This window comes from Acromyrmex echinatior, chromosome 17 (assembly GCF_024713525.1).
Source record: "Acromyrmex echinatior isolate Ae372 chromosome 17, ASM2471352v2, whole genome shotgun sequence".
NCBI classification, from domain to species: domain Eukaryota; kingdom Metazoa; phylum Arthropoda; class Insecta; order Hymenoptera; family Formicidae; genus Acromyrmex; species Acromyrmex echinatior.
In genome coordinates, this window is record NC_141868.1 from 7,765,416 (window position 1) to 7,785,408 (window position 19,993).

Consider the following 19,993-nt stretch of genomic DNA (forward strand, 5'->3'; position numbering starts at 1 on the left):
AAAGTTTCTCCGAATTACTCCGAAGAGGTAGGCCGTGTAGCCGTCACCGCCGCGCAAATCGCCTCCGTTCTCGCGGCCTGCAACGAAAGAGAGAGGTACGCGGGGGCTCTCGGTGATTTTCGAATCGAACAAGAGGGTGAGTGAGAGGGAGGGGAAGAGAAAGAGAGGAAAAAAAAAGAGTGGGAGGGAGAGAGAGAGAGAGAGATAGGTGCGAACGAGCGCGCGGGCGGGTCCTGCCGAAGCGTCGTCGCCTGTCACGTCTGCCGCGAGGATCATTCTTTAAGTAGACCTCGTAGTCCAGGATAAGGTCAGTCAGACACAACTGACACAGCCAGCCACTTATCAGCCGCCATCTTGCTGCTTGAGGAGAACGGTGACAGACGGAGCCTGTTTGTCGGAGCGAAGCGTGGTGAGAGAGGCGTGAGGAAGGAGGGGAAAGAGAGTAGGAGACAGATATAGGTAGACGACTCACGACGGTCCTTTCATGCGGTACGCGCCTATGCCATCCCGTCGCCAATGCCTCACTCCACGTACAATCGCAGCTGAGGATAGTTGGAGAACAGCCTAAGAAAAGGAGGAGGTGGTGGTGGTGGAGGAGGCAAAGAGGAGTATCGGCCGTGCCGATCGAGTGCTAGGTATACACGTATACACAACCACATACACGTACACGCACACACACAAAGGCGTGCGCACGCGCGCCTCCTTCGTCATCGCCGTCGTGACCGTCGCTTCCACTCGCAATGGCAATGGAGACGCCGAGGGAGCGAGAGATCGCCGCCGAGGACAGCATCAAGGTGGTCTGCAGGTTCCGGCCACTCAACGATTCCGAGGAGAAGGCCGGTTCCAAGTTCATCGTCAAGTTCCCGTCCGGCGGCGACGAGAACTGCATCTCCATCGGGGTACGTGGAGCGCTTCACGCCTACGTGAACGTGGACCATTCTTGGTTTCATCTATTCGGATCCTTTCTTGTTTTTCCGTTATTGTTGCATATATTGTATATAGATGTATGTTTATCTATATAGATGTGTACATAGATCCATAATGGGACTATGATTCATAACACACATGTTTCGAAAGATTCTCCAAATCCATTCTGCATTTAACTGTACCAGAAATAAGCGAAGAAGGTCGTACCTGAAAATGGGTTTTCGTTTAATGATATTTTTGTGAGAATAACTTTTTTCCCTGATTTCCAATAACAATATTTCATAATTTTTCCTGACATTCGATAATATTCAAAAATTTTTTGTATTTTATTTGATATACCTGATTTGATTTCCAGTTTTGTGCGACCCAACTGTAACGTCATAAATTGAATTGACAATGTAATAATACTGTTTTTAAATATTCTTAAAAAAAAACTTCTTAATTCACAAAATTGTATATTAAACATCAGAACTTGCTTTGACCGAATATGGTCTTCTTTGCTTATTTCTGTTGAACATTTTCACTTATTATCATTATTTAATTTATGTACCAGTTAGCAACTTTTATGTAGATTTACTTTAATCTGAGTTCACACACACAACTCTTCATCTTTTCCCAGTCTCAAAAATTAGAAAAAGGTAAATAAGTTGAACTGATTGAAATTAATCTGATAGAAATGTACTGAAAAAAAAGTCTAGTAATACTTATCAAATATTGAGTAAAATAGGCTGTGAAAGTCTCAAAAATATTATATAAAAAAATGTTACTTTTCTAAAGATTTAATAATTATTACTCCACAATTATTTGATTATTATGTTGGATACTTACTAAATATTTAGAAAAGTAATATTTTTTATTATATTAACCGAATATTTAATTGAAATTATTTCACTGAACTGATTATTACTGGATTCTTTTTTCATTGTAGCATCAGGAATTCAAATGATGAAAAATATGTACGTACGATAAATGCAACAGTAACTCTATGAAATTTAATACGTTTCGTGTTATTGAAATTTTGCATGTATTTTCTTCTAGATTCTAGAATGTATAATAAAGTGTATTACTAGAAAATTTATTATGGTTATGGCAATAAGAGGATTTATCTTTATTGAAGGCTTAGCGTTTTCGAAACATGAATTTTTTGTTATATAATGTATCAATTGTAGGGCAAAGTATACCTCTTTGACAAAGTATTTAAACCGAATGCTACACAAGACAAAGTCTACAATGAAGCTGCAAAATCTATCGTCACGGATGTTTTGGCAGGATATAACGGAACCATTTTTGCATATGGTCAAACATCGTCAGGTAAAATTTATTCAAAATAATTATTATAGAACAAGGTATTTGTTATATGTGTATCTAGAAAAACTTAGCAAAATAGTGTTTTTCACTGGCAAAGTGCTGGTGCTCACTCAGTGCACTTTAAAGCCGTTGTAAATTGACACAATAAATCGACGATAAAGATGTACGTTTAATAAAAATATAGAAACGAATTAAATCACGAATCCTCAATTTTATTTGTGCTATTTACATTTTATTAATTGAGATATCTACTTTTATATTCAAATTAGGTTAGTACAACAGCTTTAATATGCACTGAGTGCACAGTTCTGCCAGTGAAAAAAACACTATAAAATTCTCAAAATATTGTATTTTAGCAGAAAACTGTTGTCTCTTCAAAAATTTATAATATTTTCCATTGAGAAAACACATTAGTACAACACCAGTGCACACTGAATGCAAATCAATTCATATATTTTTAGGACCGTTTCATCAATACCAGTGATCTGTTCCTGCATTAGACTGCACAAGCACTCTCTTTCTCACTTTCACAAATATCAAATATATACCTATCTCACTTCAAGTTTCAAAAGTGTACACTAGTTCAGCCACAGAAAATAGACCTCAGTTAACTTAGGCTGCGTAACGCTCATACGTTGTCCTTGTTTAATATTTGATAAACAACAAGAATGAATAATTCCAGCGTTATGAGCGTTAAGTGGGACGCAGCCTTAATGGGTCGTTAATTAACCAATCGCATTTGCTATTTAGTAGAATTGACCAATTACGGTTGACAGTTAATTCCGATTAGAGTTAGTCGGTGTTGGTGAAATCAGCCCTTAGTGTTGATAAATAATTTAATCCTTTAATTATACTTTATTATCACGGTTACTTCATTATCTTAAAAGGATTGAATTATTTATTAACACTGTGAAAATAATATAAACCGATTTGCACTCAATTGCACCAAATTGGATCCGTTCAGCAAAAGCAGCTTTGCAAAATTCGTCGTAAAATTTTTTAAACCCGATTCTACATTAGTTGCAAGCTGATCGCAAGTTTGTTGCGACAGTCAATTTGAATCTTGCATTTTGAAATCAACGCTTCATATTGGCTGTCGCAATAAACTTGCTATATAATGTACAACCCGCTTAACATGATTGGTTTGCTCTTAGTTCCTCACTGAATCTAAACCAATCATATTAAACCAATTCTACATTAGTTGCAAGCCAATCTCAAGTTTGTTGCGACAGCCAATTTGAAGCTTGCATTTTGAAATCAATACTGTATATTGATTGTCACAACAAACTTGCGATCAGCTTGCAACTAATATAGAACCGACTTTAAAGAACCTTTCAACTTTTCAAGTTGTAAAAAAAGTTTCGGTTTTACTGAACGCGGTAACTGTTAAGTCCGCTGAATGCGCCAATTGTTGTAGGTACTTATCCCAGAGAACGCAATTAGTTTATTTCGCGAGTATTACACGAGTTTTGTCCGAAATTTCTAGTTTTGCTTAAATCATTGGATTCTACCTTTAGCTAAAACTGCTTCAATTTTGAGAAACAAAAGTATGGAGAATATCTGAGAAATTAAGGAATTTTTTTCAATTTGAGATATTTTGTAGAATAAAAATCATAGTTTATGCTTTATATTTAAATACGTCATATAAAACACAGGTAAAACGCACACAATGGAAGGAGTCATCGGCGATCCTAACAAACAGGGCATTATCCCGAGAATCGTCAATGACATCTTTAACCATATTTATGGTATGGAAGAGAACCTGGAATTCCATATCAAAGTATCTTACTTTGAGATTTACATGGATAAAATCAGGGATCTTCTTGATGGTAAGTCTTGGACTTTAGATTTATTTATTAACTACAATTTTCGTAAAATCAATACATCTCTCAAAATAAATCTCCAATTTTTATTTCAGTATCTAAGGTTAACTTAAGCGTACATGAAGACAAGAACCGGGTGCCGTTCGTGAAGGGCGCGACCGAGCGGTTTGTTTCTAGTCCTGAGGAGGTGTTCGAGGTGATAGAGGAGGGCAAGTCAAACCGGCACATCGCCGTGACCAACATGAACGAGCACAGCTCACGTTCTCATTCTGTTTTCCTCATAAACGTTAAACAAGAGAATTTGGAGAATCAAAAAAAGCTCTCCGGCAAGTTGTATCTCGTTGATTTAGCCGGTTCTGAAAAGGTAAATTTATATTTAAAAATAAGTTCTCCTTCTAGATTTCATTATTATTAATTATATTCCTATATTTCGTTAGGTTTCTAAAACCGGTGCAGAAGGAACGGTATTAGACGAAGCAAAGAACATCAACAAGTCTCTGTCTGCACTTGGTAACGTAATTTCGGCCTTGGCTGACGGCAATAAGACTCACATTCCTTATCGTGACTCAAAGCTAACGAGAATTCTGCAAGAATCCTTAGGTGGCAATGCCAGAACTACAATTATCATCTGTTGCTCTCCTGCTAGCTTTAACGAATCTGAAACAAAATCAACTTTAGATTTCGGTAGATCTATACTATATTTTTTTTTATGTAAATGTTGTGTACTTTGTTTTTCACAGATTTTATGAAATATGTTTATCACAGGAAAACGCGCTAAAACTATCAAGAACGTCGTGTGCGTGAACGAGGAGCTAACAGCCGAAGAATGGAAACGTCGCTACGAACGCGAGAAAGAGAAAGTGGCAAGATGGAAGGGCAAGGTGGACAAATTGGAGGCGGAATTGTCGCGTTGGCGGCAGGGTGAGACTGTCAAACCAGAAGAGCAGGTCAACTTGATTGAAGGACCTGATGTCACTACACCGATTAACGTATCTATTGAAGGTAGTATAAACGCGTGAAGACAGTATAAACGCATCCTGTCTTTTATATTAAAACGATAAGACGATTGATAGACAGATAGGCAAATAAAATAATTAATAAAATTCTTATCCGGTAAAAGCGCATGTATGTGGTAAAACATTTTTTTTACAAGATTATTTACTATTGATATTTTTTATTATTTTTATGATTTATTTCTTTGAAGTTTTATTATTTTACGTATTATTGTATCTTAAATTTGATGTTACAAGATTAGATATATTACTTTTGAAAATCATGGATTCACTATAAAAATCTCTGTTTTATAGGCAAGCTGGATGACAGTCCGATGCCTGCTACTCCCGGCGGTGGTCTCATGATCGGTTCCCTTTCGAACGAAGAGAGGCAGAAGCTCGAGGAGGAACGCGAGAGGCTGTACCAACAGTTGGATGACAAGGATGAGGAAATTAATCAGCAGTCGCAGTACGTTGAGAAGCTGAAGGAGCAGATGGAGGAACAGGAGGAACTTATCGCCAGCGCAAGGCGAGATTATGAGCAATTGCAGCAAGAGATGAATCGAATACAACAAGAGAACGAGAGTGCTAAAGAGGAAGTGAAAGAGGTGCTGCAAGCGCTGGAAGAGCTTGCGGTCAATTACGACCAAAAATCACAAGAGGTAACTACTAACAACAGGAAAAGACTACTCTTAAAAAAAAAACGGATAATTTTTTATTCTTGCTATTCTAACTTTAGGTCGAGCTGAAGAACAAGGAGCAGGAATCAATGACAGAGGAGCTCCTGGCTAAACAAGTAACTCTAAACAACACTGCATCTGAGTTGCAACAGTTACGTGATATGTCAGCCCATCAAAGAAAACGCATCGCGGAGATGTTAGCAAATTTCCTGAAAGACCTAGGAGAAATTGGCGTAGCTATCGGTGGCGAGTCTAACGAAAATCTAAAAGTAAAGACATATCAAATATCTAAATAGAAAAATATAAAGATTAGAAATTACTTTTTATTTATTTAATATAAACTTGGTTGTCAATTATGATCTTAATTTAAGATCGCTCCGCCGGAGAGCAATGGTAAACTGGAGGAGGAGTTCACGGTGGCGCGGTTGTTTATCAGCAAGATGAAGTCCGAAGTGAAGAATTTGGTCCAGCGATGTCAGGGATTGGAAAGCTTCCAAGTAGACTGCAATAAGAAAGTAAGTAGTCGGCGGCTCCGTTTCACGTCATCGCATTAATCAGAACTTTTGCACGTCGCTTTTCTTCAATCAATTTTCGTTTTGTGTAAATGTCTAGGTTTCCGAATACGAGAAAGACTTGGCCGAATGCCGATTGTTGATCTCGCAACACGAAGCTCGTATGCAAACGCTGACGGAATCCATGAAAGAGGCTGAAACGCGCAAACGAGCCTTAGAAGAAGACGTGGATGCATTGCGCGAGGAATGTGCCAAGTTGAAGGCCGCCGAACAGGTGCAGGCGGTTACCAACAAGGAGAAAGCCGAGGAGAAAGAGGCGGCGACAAAGATGCGGGTGGCTTTAGAGGAGCAGATGGATCAGCTGAGGGATGCACATCAAAAACAGGTTATTTATTTATAGAATACATTCCGTATTGATTGAATTTTAAATTTTGGATATATATATATATATATATATATATATATATATATATACATATAATCAATGTTTTTTCGGATTTCTTAAAATTTTCTAACGTTGGATTTAATACTAAAGGTTGCTGCGTTGAGGGATGAACTGTCTGAGAAGCAGGAGTTGATCAGCGAGCTTAAAGACCTTAATCAGAAGTTTACTCTGGCACATCAGCAGATGCAGGCCGATTACGAACGATTGAAGCAAGAGGAGGCTAACAAATCAGTTAAGCTGCAGGAGCTTATGTTGTTGAATGAGCGCCGAGAACAAGTACGTTGAACAAATTCAACCGTGTAAATTAATAGATTACTCATCAGTAATCTATTAATGTACACGGATCTATTAATTAATTTCTCTGATCGTGTAAAATAAATTTGTGATCACGTCGAATCGATCTTGCAGGCAAGGAAAGATCTCAAAGGTTTGGAAGATACAGTAGCCAAAGAACTGCAGACTTTGCACAATTTACGCAAATTATTCGTCCAGGATCTGCAGGCTAGAATAAAGAAGACTATCAATGCAGAGGACAACGAGGATGACGGCGGTTCTCTCGCACAGAAACAGAAAATATCCTTCTTGGAAAACAATCTGGACCAGTTGACAAAGGTACAGCTTGTATGTGTGCATATCACACCTCAATTTACATTTCTTTAACGATATATTTTCTATATACGATATATTTTCTTAATACATCACATTAATCATAAACAATTTATAATCATAATTTTCCCTTGTTATTTTTATTTATATTCATATTATTATTATACTCTATTAACTTGTCCCATACTGGTGATGCTCATTGGATTTTTCAGACCGTTTAATGTTCTGGGTATAAAAAAACGTAATTAAAAAATAATTTTTTGTTATATATGGATACATAATTATATGGCATATGATGCAATATTGATATATTAAGCCTTTTTTAATAATAATTTTTTTAACCACTAAGTACATGCTATTTAACAAATATAACGGACACAAAACATGTCACAAGTCGCAGTGTCAAGTCATTTAAAATTAGCTCAGCTATGGAACATGTTAATATGCTATTAATTTATATTTTGTATTATAGTACACTATTAATTCTGTGTAACACACACACACACACATACATAATACATATTTATATTATAGGTGCATAAACAACTCGTCAGAGATAACGCAGATCTCCGCTGCGAGCTGCCTAAACTGGAGAAACGATTACGGGCGACAATGGAGCGCGTCAAGGCCCTAGAGACGGCGCTTCGCGACGCTAAGGAAGGTGCGATGCGAGATCGTAAACGCTACCAATACGAGGTGGACCGAATCAAGGAGGCAGTCAGGCAAAAGAATCTGGCGCGTCGTGGACCAAGCGCGCAGATCGCGAAGCCGATTCGGGCCGGTCAGCATCACTTGAGTAACGTCAATGCCATCAGAACCGGCAATCGTGGTAAGGAGTAATTTCTCCCTTCTATCTCCATCCGACTACGAACCGCGCCAGTTATAAAGTCACCGTCGTCTCTCTTTTTCTTTTTTTTTTTTTCGCAAACTTCGTCTTATATATGTACATACATGTATACAATCATCTTGTTTTTCTTTTTTTAGATTCACTTAATTAAAAAGCCTACATTGTATGTCGTTGTGTGGGTTTGTTCGGTTTTGCATTACAAAAGGGGTGACGGCTCTCCCCCAGGCAGCGCTACGCTTTAGAGTAAGTGGGTCGATTTTTGTTACGTCTACTATTTTTGGCACAAAGCTTCTCGCGCAATTTCATGAAAGAGGAAATAAGCGAATGAAAACAAAGAAAAAAAAGCGAACAAACCTCGCGACGTTTCTTTTTAACGTATGATCAAACGCATCCTTTTGCATGGCGAGTTTAATTATTTGAGATGTTCTCAGTTGCGATTACCGCGCCGTATCGTTTATATCACACGCTGATTTCACGAAATATGAAATTTTATTTGATTGTAACCGATGTTTATTTTAGATATTTATTTGTTTTCCTCTTTTTTTTCCATGTTCCTGATTACACACACACACAGATATGGGTAACAGCGTACAGTGATCGTGATCGCATAATGCCAAAATACCCTTCACTTTTACAGAAAACGAATGCAAGAACGCTTTCATCGATGAAAACAAAAGAATTCCAGCGGCTCTTATGTATAACGGATATGCATAAATGTTATAATTATTAATATTGAAGTAAGGGCATAGTACTATATTATCCGCAAGGAGAGAGCACCGCCAGTTCTTTTAATTGTTTCTTTCCTCTTTTTCTCAGAGCAAGCATGTGCTTAGGTATATATAAGATAAGTGCATTAAATTATATACAATATATATGACATATACATTTATATAAATATGTATATGGCATATATATATGTGTGTCACAAGCGCTGCATGTCCTGTCGATGTAAATAGTTAATTTTTATAAATTATTTAATTTAATGTCACATACATATATATGCATGATAATGATTCGATAATGAATAGATATTAAAATGAATGTTCGAACGAATTACACGGAGAAGCCTCTCGCCACTTTCTCAGAATAATTTGTACTTTAGTGTTTCTATTCAAGTCGCATTCAATCTGAAAATTCAACGAAGAGAAAAACTTGCCGCAATCTTACGAGCTCGTAGCGAGGATCGTGTGGTCGCGCCAACCAGGACGATCCTCGAAGATCTTGAGAAAGAGGCAACGAATACTTAAAAAGTGTTTAGTTCAGATTATCAATTTACTAATCTCGAGAAGACGATTGGACATGCGGCTTCGAGCGAGTGTAAAGATGATCGCGGCTTATACAAGTATTCGTATTTGTAAGAAATCTCTCTGTTAGCTGATAAGAATATTTCTGTTCGCGATAAGAGTGCACAGGTTCGTATCTACGGAACTCGTCGCTAGAACTCGTAACAAGATCTCGGATACAAGCTATATTGTATGTTCATCTCTACCAATGCAGATTAATTTAATCTTGATTTAATTTGTTCTTAATTTGTTTCTTTAATTTTCTTTGTCTCTTTTTCTACCGATATGTTGATTAGCTTTTATTGGTTTAACTTACTCTTTACCTGTTTCTAGAAATCAGAAAAAGATAAAGAGTAAGTTAACCAAGATTAGTTAATCTATATACATTGACAGAAATGGACATAATTTATTTTAATCTCGATTTAATTTGCTTCTTATCTTCTTTTAATTCTGAGAATTATAAGAAGAATTATAAGAATAAGTTAAACCGAAGCAACAGTTAATCTACATTTATGGAAATAGATATTATAGAGAAAAGGATTAAAAGCAAATTAAATCGAGATTAAAATAAATTATGTCCATTTCTATCAATGTGTATTAACTAATCTTGGTTAACTTATCCTTTATCTTTTTCTGATTTCTAGAAATAGGTAAAGAGCAAGTTAAATTAAGCAAGTTAAGTTAACCGAGATTAAAGCTTATCTGCATTGGAAATGGACATAATTTTTAAAACTTGGAAGAAAATAAGGAGCAAAGTTAAACTAAGATAAAAGCTAATTTACATATTGGTAGAAATAAACATAATTCTTACAAGGAAAAGCTCGGAAGTAGTTTTCACCGTTTCAATGAAACTTGGCAGGATTATAGAGTGTGTTTTTCTGAATATAATTACACTCGAGTTTATAGTGCTAAAAAAACTTATTTTATTTATTTTTATCTGAAATGTTCGTTTACGAGCCTTTCCTCGTTAGAAAAAGATAAAGAGTAAGTTAACCAAGATTAGTTAAACCAATTAGTAAGTTAAACCGAGATTAAAATTATTTAATTATTAATCTATAGAAGACGGGCATTAATACCATAAATTGTGGATTCTACTGTAATATTGTCCGATCTCCAAGTGCAAAAGATGAGAGTTCGGACCGAGTTCTAGCGTCATGAAACCGAGGAGTTCAGGATTTCCCGTGCGCATCTCGCCGGAAGGCACGCTTGACCCCCGATCAAGTGAGGAAATTGTCTCTCCAGAGCATTCTCGGTGCGTTACGGCGGCCAGTCTTACTCGTGCGCGATCTTATCGAAGCGAGGAAAATTCATGAGGACCTATTCCGCGACAGAGAAGTAGAGTGATTTGAACGATCACTGTTCTATCGTGCGCATACAGTGTATAGTTCGTCGACCATTTCTCTCGCGTGCGTCTAATTTAGATTAATTTATCCCCGATACGCTCCTTTTACTGCTGATGCCCGGCGACTATCGAGCGATTCGAGAAGCCTCGGCCTTCTTCCAGCGAGCCTCGGACTTTCTTCATCCTCACTTCTTCAGATTACGAGCGAACGATGAAACCCACTTAATGTGTTTCTGAGAGGAGGGAAAGAAGAGTAAAAGAGGAAACGAGGAAGAAACTGTCAGAGTTTCGCGCTCGCGCGTCGTCATCATTGATTTTTTTCGAAAAATTTTCGCGATTTGTTTCATCTTTTTTTTGTTAAACCTAACTCGATTTTCTCGCGCGTCTTATATTACGTTATTTTCTACGCTCTTTTTTTCTGTCCAATTTATACAAATATTGTATGTCTCTTTGTAAATCTATTTTATAAGACTTCTCTTGTATGATTATGAGATAGTCATTGTTACTAATTTGTAATTGCGATAAAGCCCGACTAATCGCGAATGACTTCGGGCGACTTTTACTGAAATCTAATTTAATACTGAAAAGTGTAATGATCGATTACTTATTTTGAGTATTGAAAGCACAGAGCAATATCTTTTAAAACTCAAAATAAGTAGTTAATTACTACCTTTAGTATTAAATTTCTGTAAAGCGATGTCTACAATGAAATTTCAAGACATTAAACTTAAACTTTAAGCTTCATGCCGTAAGAAATTGACCGATATAGAAAGGAGGTAATCCACAGATTACATAATTTCATTTGATTTCATCTGATAACAAATAATTATTTTCACTATATATGAAGTCAGGAACTCTGAACGTCCCACGATTACATTAGTAAGTGATTATCCCCTCGGATTATAGTCGATTAATCAACTGACTATGATTGGTCTATTTCTTACGGTTTAAGGCTTGAGCTTAAGTTTTATGCCTTAAAAATCTAATTGTAGACACCTCAAGGAGAATACGCTAACGGATGGCTTTTTTTTTACACGGCATTGCATTTTCTCATTATCGACGTCATTCTGCGATCTTTACGTTCTTCATCACTTTCGCGAGAGGCTCTCGATTGCGCTCATAATCAATGTAATCTCCCTCTTCGTCGCAGACTGCAATAAAATGCAGATATGTTTTTTTCGATCCTTTACGACGCGGAAATTCTCAGAGCTGAGCTAAACTGAGAGCGCTCGCGGGATTTATTTAATGGTAACGGGTATAGTGAGTTTGCACCCTTGCGACAGCTTTGTCATGGAGCACGTGATGGCACGGGATGGAGCGAGGCGTAATGTAAATGCGTCTCTAGAAGTATTCGGCTAATACTTTGCTTCTTTTTTTTATCACACCATCCAAGTTCTCTCTTAACTTTTGTGATATATATAATTGTGTCGAGGACGAGGAAGTTGCGTTCTTTTTTTTTTTCCTGTCCTCTTTGCTCGTACGTGGGCGTAAACGACCGACAAGCGTGTGGTGCATTAATGCGAGTGCAATTATCGTTAAGCTATTTTTGTCAGATGTATGTAAATATACGATACACACACACAGACACACACACACATACACACATACACAGACATATACATATACGGTGTCACGGACATAATTTCGCGATGTAATGTAAAGGAAAGGGTACGTTCCCTTCCGTGGTGAAAGAAGACAAGCATGCGTTCTATGCACGATTTATCATATAATACAGACACCTAATAATGTTAATGTTTCTCTCTTCAACACGCGTCCCTTTTTAGACGCTGATGAATGTATTTCTCCCTCTCAATCGTGTTGCGCTGAAATTGTAACGCGCCTGTAATACAATCCACGAATTTCTCTCCCTCTCTCCTTTCCTCACCGATTATTAAAGGATCGTCGGCTTCGATAAACAATTGTAATTCCGCGATCATCGATTTTGACCCTCTTCCCGTCCCTTTTTCGCGACATAATTTAAGAAGCCGAGATTATCCAAGAAATCATGTAAGAAATCTATCGGATCTTTGTGATAGACGATAACAATCCCTTATTAAGCGCAACAGCAACGATCGATTCTTATTATTAATGATGTATGTGTAATGTAATCGAGTGATGTTCGCCGACGAGCGCGGGGAAGACAGAGCTATTGGTATATTATTTTCGTAATGTCTCTGGCGTGTCCGAGAAAGGAAAAAAAAAGAAATAAATAATACACTACACTTATCCGCAGTCAAATAGGCGAGATTATAACGATTTATGTGCACGCAACCATCCAAGTCAGTCTCACTGTTAAAGAGGAGGTCGATCTACAACCGGCAGTCCCTTCGTCTCGATGACGAGCGAAGCGCTTTTTATTTCTTCATCGCGATCTTTCAAAAGGATAAAGGAGAACAGGATACCATTCCGTTCCGTCAACTATCTCCGAGAATTTCAGCGAGCAGAACGCTCGACGTCGCCAACAGTTCACGCAATTTTTATAATGATTTTTTTTGTCGCGCGAGACTACTTTTCTGTATCAGCGATCGAGTTCGGATCTACCTCATCTGGAACAGAACGAAGTAGCGAAGATGAGATAAAAAGAAAACGAGAAAAAAAGAAACGCATAGCTACAATTCTAAACGTTTTTTTTTCCTAGACACTAGGTGGTAGTAAATTTGTATGCAGGGTGTAGAAGAGAGGCTGTAGCTACAAGGTACTATTATAAATTGTAATACAATATTCTCCTCGAATTAAAACCGTAATTTTAAGATATCGTTACTATTATTATTATTATTATTATTATTCGATTATCGAAAACGACAGTGCTTATATTGAAGAAAAAGCAAAGAACAAGGGAAAATCACACGACTGTATTCACTTATTTATTTATTGTCGCACCGCATATTGTCCCGGCGAAATAATCTCCGAAAGAGATATATTTATAAGGTAATATAATAAAAAAAAATATATTATACATATACACACATCTCGTGCGTGCGAAAAGTCCTGTATTGCCCTATCCGAGCTGAGATAATTCAACTTTTACTAATTTATCATAAAATAAAGTAACTTTGACTCGAATTTTAACAATGCCCAGATAAGAAAAAATTTTAAGACGTCTTATATTCTTTACTGTCTATGCATTTTTTTCAATTTGAGCCAAAGTTACTTCATTTTACATTTTTCAAAGCCACTATACAATCACACAGAAAGTTTTAATGTTTCTCAGTCAATTTGTATAAAATTACTTCTAGTTTTTACCTGTGCAATTTGAGAAATTATCTTCCTCGTCTCGGCGGAACTAAAAGCGATAGTCAATAGATCGTATTGTAAAAGTTCACGTTTTTATTCTTATTTGGTAGAATTGTACAATATCGTAGATATCAAAACATACAATAATCGGAATACAATAAGCAACATGATTATTACAACAAGTTTCCTAGTCCAGGGGCTAAGAAGAGACCTGCGTATTTATCGCAGAGCGCACACCTTTCCTTTTTCTCTTTTTTTTTACAAAGTTCTCGACAGTATGTACAATCGGTCTTTTTATCGATAAATAATATGGAAAACAAGAGATACATGTAAACAAATATACCTATCTTATTTCTAAAACTACATACGTATTTATCACTGAGGCTTGAAGTTTTTGTATTAATTACAGAATATGAAAAGAGACATTTACGCGTCTCTCATTCTTTACCAGGATAATTCTGCACGAAGAGGAGCGTTACTTTAATCGGTATATACTATTATAATGAACAAAAACATATTACAAAAGACCTTGCAACAAATGTTTCTTCGGACAAAATTATTTCCAGAAAATGAGACGCGCAAATAGTCTTCGTCCCCACACATTTTAACACTGTCCGGAAGATTCTATCATACTTGGAATGTACAAGTCGGAGATGCGTTTTACGCATTCATGAAATTGAGATTCAGTGAGAATTGTCCTGTAAAATTCAGCCCTTGTCCGAGCAATTAAGATTCGAGAGACCACGTCTCGAGAATGGCAAGTGAGCATGCACCGCTAGGACAAGAGGTGCTAAAGAATACGAATGAACAAATGTTCCCTCGTAAATACAAAAAGTAATCTATTCACAGTACAGAAGTTCCGAGACGGCGATGGTCAAAACATCGTAACGTGTCTCTAAGACAAATATTCAATAAAAAGATGCGAAAATTGGCAGATATGTTCAACGAGCAAGTACAGTGGCAGTGTAACGTCGTATTTACTGTTTTCCCGGCAGTAAAAAACTGAGCATTGCGCTCATTTTTCAATTGGCAGTAAATTGCATCACCCCTAGATATTTCCAAGATCGAAGATTAAATTCTTAGGAGTCGGCAGTAGAAGATCATATGCAAGGACGAGGAAAGAAAATGACTGATATCCATTTCTACCAATACACAGATTAATTTTAATCTTAATTTTTATTTTCTCTAAAAATACGTTTAAACTTTTTATCTTTTCCCAATTTTTTAAAAATTAGGGAAAAATAAAAAACAAATTAAACTGAGATTGAAGTTACTCTTCACTGGTAGAAATGGACATGAGGGATCCTCTTTGTCGGAACGATCAGATTCGCCGATCACTCGATTAACGTTAGCGATCATATAAATAGCCGTGGCGATTGATAAAAATTACCGCGTGAACACAGTGAACGACCCTGGGCGTGGCGCTTCCGGTCGTTGCGACGTTAACGTAACAGTGTAGTGCACAGCACTATCATATTCAGTATCAGCGAGCCGCAGAGCAGCGCAGAGAGCCAGCCAGGGCTCGTGACGATCGTCGTGTGATGACCAGTGTATGCCGGCACCGAGCCGTTCTGGACATCTCCAATGTCCGATCCGTGCACGCAGCTCTCCTGGCTGTGATCATCCGTGTTGAACATCGTACGGACCGTCGGCGACGGCACCACTTGCGAGTGACTACCCGTCACATCGGAATACCGTGACTGCGGCCGGGGCACCGGCGAATCGTGCCTTGCGACGTGGAGACCTGGCCGTGCCGTCTGGCATGACCATCGCCAGATCTCCGACGCAGCGGAGGAGCATCGGTCGAGCTCGTGCACGGACGGCTCGCGAGAAGGCGCGAGATTGGAGGAGCCGACCGATCCGAAGCCGGAACTTTGGCTGGACGAGCGCGAGAGCGTCGGTAACGTGGCGGTCATCATACCTTCCTGCCAATAACCACCCGCTACCCATGAGGTCTGTGTCACCGATCTGAGCTTCGGTGGCGATAAAATGCATTTATGCTTGCTGCCGGATTTCCTGAACAGATTCTCGGAGCTCGTCGCGCTGTACACTCTTCGCTCGAAAATCGCCGGCGCCGTTTTCGTGATCCTGTCGTATTTGGGAGGATCTTCATTTAGGAAAAGGGAGCTCAGGCTGTCGTTCAAGCAAGTATCCGGTGGACTATCATTCTGAGAGATGGAATTTGGGTAACCATTGGCACCATCGTTTGTGATCGTAGACAACTTCTGTCTCAATCTAGAGTAATAAATAGATAAATAGAAAAATAATAGAACAAGGTCACAAATTTCTTATTCTAAAATCCTATAACTTCTCCATAATTTCTAGACAAATTTTCAACTTTTAATATTAAAAAATTTTTTTATTTTCATCTTAATTTGAAAATTGTTAAATATTTTGTTGAAAGAGTATTTTGACATAGCACAATGTAAATTATAATTACAATGTTGTTGACATTGCTTGCATTAAAGTTCTTTAAGGCTAAACATTTTTATTTTCCAGAACGTTTTGCAAAATTCCTTAACTTTTTTCTGATTTCCAGTTTGTGGTAACTTTGTAGAAAACGTTCACGAATTATGAAAAGCGGAAGTGATGTGTAAAATACTTGCATTGCTGAATGTGATTTGCTGAATTTGATTTCAGTGGAAGATAATTCGCTCGCCGCATAGACTGACGGTTTAATACAGCCATTCATTTCGCTTGGAACGGTATTGTTTCTGTTTTGATTGTTATATTCGAGCTGAGGCGAAATAATATCTCGTGAGCGCAACTTGATCTTCTTAAGCACCACCGAACCGGTCGAAGTACTTTTATATAAGCTGAATCTTAGGCTCACCAATGCTGTAATAAATGCGCAAACCGCTACCTAGAAAGAAAGACAGATAAACTGAATGTGCAAATATATTCAAAATAATAACAATAAGAGGAGCAAATAAGAATTAAACGCAAAAATTGATGAGTAAATTAATATAGATACAATATAATATACATAAACAATAATATAATAAAAAATAGTTTTAAAAAAACGGTAAAAATTACATTACAGATTTCGGTTCGTTTTTTAGCCATCTTCAGAAAATTATGTACAAAGTAGAATGCAGAGAAAGAGAATTAAAAACGTACATCTATAGCCGTAATATCAAATTCGCAATAAAAGAGATGTATCGAGATAATAATATAATAATTTCCCATTTATTGAGCTTACCATGCGATACTGCACAATGTGTTCTGTTGTAAGCCAGGCATTTTGAAGAGTCGTCAAATCCTTTATGGACACGAGAGTAATGACACAGGACCATAAAAATATCAATAATACATCGGAATTCTTTTTTCTCATTGAACTCGACCAACAAGCGCACAAGTGAAAAAATAGCCCACTGATTGGCAGCCAAATAAAGTCATGGTTGTACATGGCCATTGAGACCAGAATCGTCGAGATAACTCGGAAGACTGTTTCTGACTTTTTTGCGTTCTGTAATAGTACTAACTAATAATTATTTATTATAATGTTGCTGCGATTGCAAGTCAATGGAGACGTCAATGGAAACGTTAAGAAATATTTGCGATAACGTAATAAACGTTTAGAACATCCAATTATCATTACATTAATGTTTAATAAGCCATTCTTTGCACTATTTTAAGATTATTTATTTAATTAGCATTAATACGAATTAGTATCATTATTAAATTAACGATTAATGTAATTTGTGATGTATTTCTAGCTCTGGTTTATGACTGCATTTCAAGTCCAACAAACCGAATCGGTGCACAATTTATAAAGCTAAAGAATGTATTTTCAAATTTACATAAGGAATATTATTAATCACCAAAACTCATTTCATCTGAAAATAGGGTTCTTTCTCTTATTCTATTTATGACAATCTTTTTTGCAAATGTACTTACACTGACAAGTGTCTCAAATGGTTTCCGCCTGAAGAACAGCATCTTATAACGAATCAGCCACACTGCCTGCCTGCGCAGCACATCTCTCACTGTCAATTTGCAGCTGTTACACAGCGGATACCTCGCTTCTAGGTATTCCTTAAATATTTTCAGCTCGGTGTTAAAGAGCTTTTCACTCTTGGGCTCAAAATTGGCCAGTTCCGATAACTTCAGACCTTCCCGCTTATTGCAGCATGTACAGAGACTATCTTTGGGAACGTGACGGCTGTCACTGTCCTCGGACAGTCTACAATATCTCGTATGTCTTTTTGATGTTACATACTGCTCTGGAATATCATATGCATAATCGCCATTCTGGAACAAACATTTCACATTCATCATTAATTACATTAAAAAATAAAAGAAATTGTTTTCCAGCAAATGGACTACTACAGCTAAAGATGGACTACAGGCCTGTACTTTTTAATTGATCTTATTGCATGTTGAAGAGAAAAAGAGAAAAAATGAAGATGACGTTTTAATGATGTCTTATTGATGTTAAAGGTCATCATTTGGCTTTGCTACTTGGAATCACTCTGTCTTTGTTTCTGACTGAATATCAAATAAAGACAGAATGACTTATATGTCAAAATGTCTCTCGCTGGAAAATTTCTTGTAATTAACCTTGGAAAAACCGTTGTACTGTTCACACCAAGGACACAACCACCAGTTCAAATGCTGTCTCCAGACCTTCGTGTTCTCATTGCAAAACCAGCAATTCACCTTCACAGGCCATCTTGCCCTGAAAGATGCATAATTACGATAAATACATTCTCAGAAACAAAGAGTGGATCAAAAGCAATAAAAATGGGAATAATAAAAAAACATACAACCTTACAGAAATAGGCCAAAAAATATTAGGTACCTTATTAACCTCTATTTAACGTTTTAGTTCAAAAATTGATGTATGACATTCACTATGGAATATCTTTGTTCCAAAAACCATTTTTAAACTTGTTATATATCGGTAATTATTATAATAGGAAACAATATAAAAGAATTTCAAAATAATAAAAGAAAAAAGTACAAGTGCCTAATATTTTAAGCCATTATATAAAACACGCCGGTATTGGCGATATATGTAAGTAACTTACCTGAGCTTGTAGAACATCGTCAAGAACATAGCGAACATTAAAAGAACTGGAGCGAACATAGCCGCGAAATCGAACGCTGCATTCCGATTAGTCTCCATATCGTGGCAGGAAAAGAAAGGAATCAAAAATGCGTTAAAAGAACGGTGTTTAGCAATGCGCCGCGTGAACAGGAAGACGATTTCCTAAAATCCACGGAGTAGAGACGTCGGCGCACCGCATATCCCGGCAGTCCCGCCAAGCGATCGAGGGGTAGGATACGTCATAACCTGAAAGACCTGTCATTCAGGATTGTTAATGAGGAATAACAAAAAGGTTTGAGCATGCCGTTGGCTGTTGACGTGGACACGATGAGGAATCCTCACGAGAAGGCTTACCTTATAATCGCCCAGGTGACTATCCTCCTTCGACAAATCCACTTGACCCCCCGCTGTCGCGATACGCGAACATGCGACACGTGCCGATATTCCGGTACATGATGAAAGGAATATAAGGGCGCATTCACATCTTGACGGAAAAGCGGAAAGCGAAAAAGCAGCAGCCAATCAGAACTCTAGGCTACGTTCCAAAATTTCCTCTCCGAGGAAAATTTTACTCGAAATATATAATATACGTAACGTATATTATAGCATAAAATAAAATTTTCCTCGGAGAGGAAGTTTTAGAACGTAGCCTTAGCTGATAGTCTACAATTTCGGCTTTTTGTACTATAATACTTACTACCAACGTGAGTTCTAATTGATCATTGTTTTTTTTGCTTTCTGCTTTTCCGTCAAAGTGTGAACGCACCCTAAGGCCGGGTTCACACCTTGACGGAATAGCGGAAGCCAATCAGAACTCGCGGAAAGACAGAAGCAGACAAGCGAAATGTACCTCCTATTACTACTGCGAGTACTGATTGGCTTCCTCTTTTCCGTCAAGGTATAAACACACCCTAAGGCTGGATTTTCATTTGACGCTACAA

At 37.5% G+C, this 19,993-nt stretch overlaps 2 protein-coding genes across 8 annotated transcripts; one reads left to right on the top strand and one right to left on the bottom strand.

The window, feature by feature from the left end:
• The first annotated feature begins 1 nt into the window (after window position 1).
• Window positions 2-14,362, top strand: Khc (kinesin heavy chain). 5 transcript variants are annotated; one of them, XR_847058.2, is made up of 15 exons: window positions 2-899; window positions 2,097-2,238; window positions 3,891-4,064; window positions 4,154-4,422; window positions 4,496-4,742; window positions 4,824-5,060; window positions 5,366-5,712; window positions 5,790-5,999; window positions 6,102-6,245; window positions 6,343-6,627; window positions 6,778-6,963; window positions 7,096-7,299; window positions 7,828-8,122; window positions 8,278-8,383; window positions 8,715-14,362. XR_847058.2 is itself a non-coding variant. In XM_011067821.2 (14 exons), the coding sequence occupies exons 1-14, from the start codon at window positions 741-743 to the stop codon at window positions 8,735-8,737; spliced, it is 2,922 nt and encodes a 973-aa protein (XP_011066123.1). In that variant the 5' UTR covers window positions 2-740; the 3' UTR covers window positions 8,738-14,362. The 5 variants fall into 5 exon arrangements, 3 of the variants coding, with proteins under 3 accessions (XP_011066123.1, XP_011066122.1, XP_011066125.1); XR_015548063.1 differs by having other exon boundaries at window positions 8,778-14,362; XM_011067821.2 differs by lacking the exon at window positions 8,278-8,383.
• On the bottom strand, window positions 14,070-19,515 carry LOC105153145 (uncharacterized). 3 transcript variants are annotated; one of them, XM_011067825.2, is made up of 7 exons: window positions 19,407-19,515; window positions 19,033-19,307; window positions 18,563-18,680; window positions 17,900-18,253; window positions 17,202-17,468; window positions 16,606-16,862; window positions 14,070-16,234 (listed from the first exon to the last, which is right to left on the bottom strand). In XM_011067825.2, the coding sequence occupies exons 2-7, from the start codon at window positions 19,128-19,130 to the stop codon at window positions 15,442-15,444; spliced, it is 1,887 nt and encodes a 628-aa protein (XP_011066127.1). In that variant the 5' UTR covers window positions 19,131-19,307; window positions 19,407-19,515; the 3' UTR covers window positions 14,070-15,441. The 3 variants fall into 3 exon arrangements, with proteins under 3 accessions (XP_011066127.1, XP_087271473.1, XP_087271474.1); XM_087415347.1 differs by having other exon boundaries at window positions 17,202-17,483; XM_087415348.1 differs by having other exon boundaries at window positions 17,202-17,483; window positions 19,033-19,298; window positions 19,407-19,509.
• Window positions 19,516-19,993: the final 478 nt, after the last annotated feature.

Coding starts and splice junctions, on each gene's coding strand:
- Khc (XM_011067820.2), top strand. CDS start 741: ATGGCAATGGAGACGCCGAGGGAGCGAGAGATCGCCGCCGAGGACAGC. Junction 4,743..4,823: donor AAAATCAACTTTAGATTTCG/GTAGATCTATAC, acceptor TGTTTATCACAG/GAAAACGCGCTAAAACTATC. Junction 6,964..7,095: donor TGAATGAGCGCCGAGAACAA/GTACGTTGAACA, acceptor TCGATCTTGCAG/GCAAGGAAAGATCTCAAAGG.
- LOC105153145 (XM_087415347.1), bottom strand. CDS start 19,130: ATGGAGACTAATCGGAATGCAGCGTTCGATTTCGCGGCTATGTTCGCT. Junction 17,484..17,899: donor CATTTGAGACACTTGTCAGT/GTAAGTACATTT, acceptor AATAATTATTAG/TTAGTACTATTACAGAACGC. Junction 16,863..17,201: donor ACATTGTGCAGTATCGCATG/GTAAGCTCAATA, acceptor CTTTCTTTCTAG/GTAGCGGTTTGCGCATTTAT.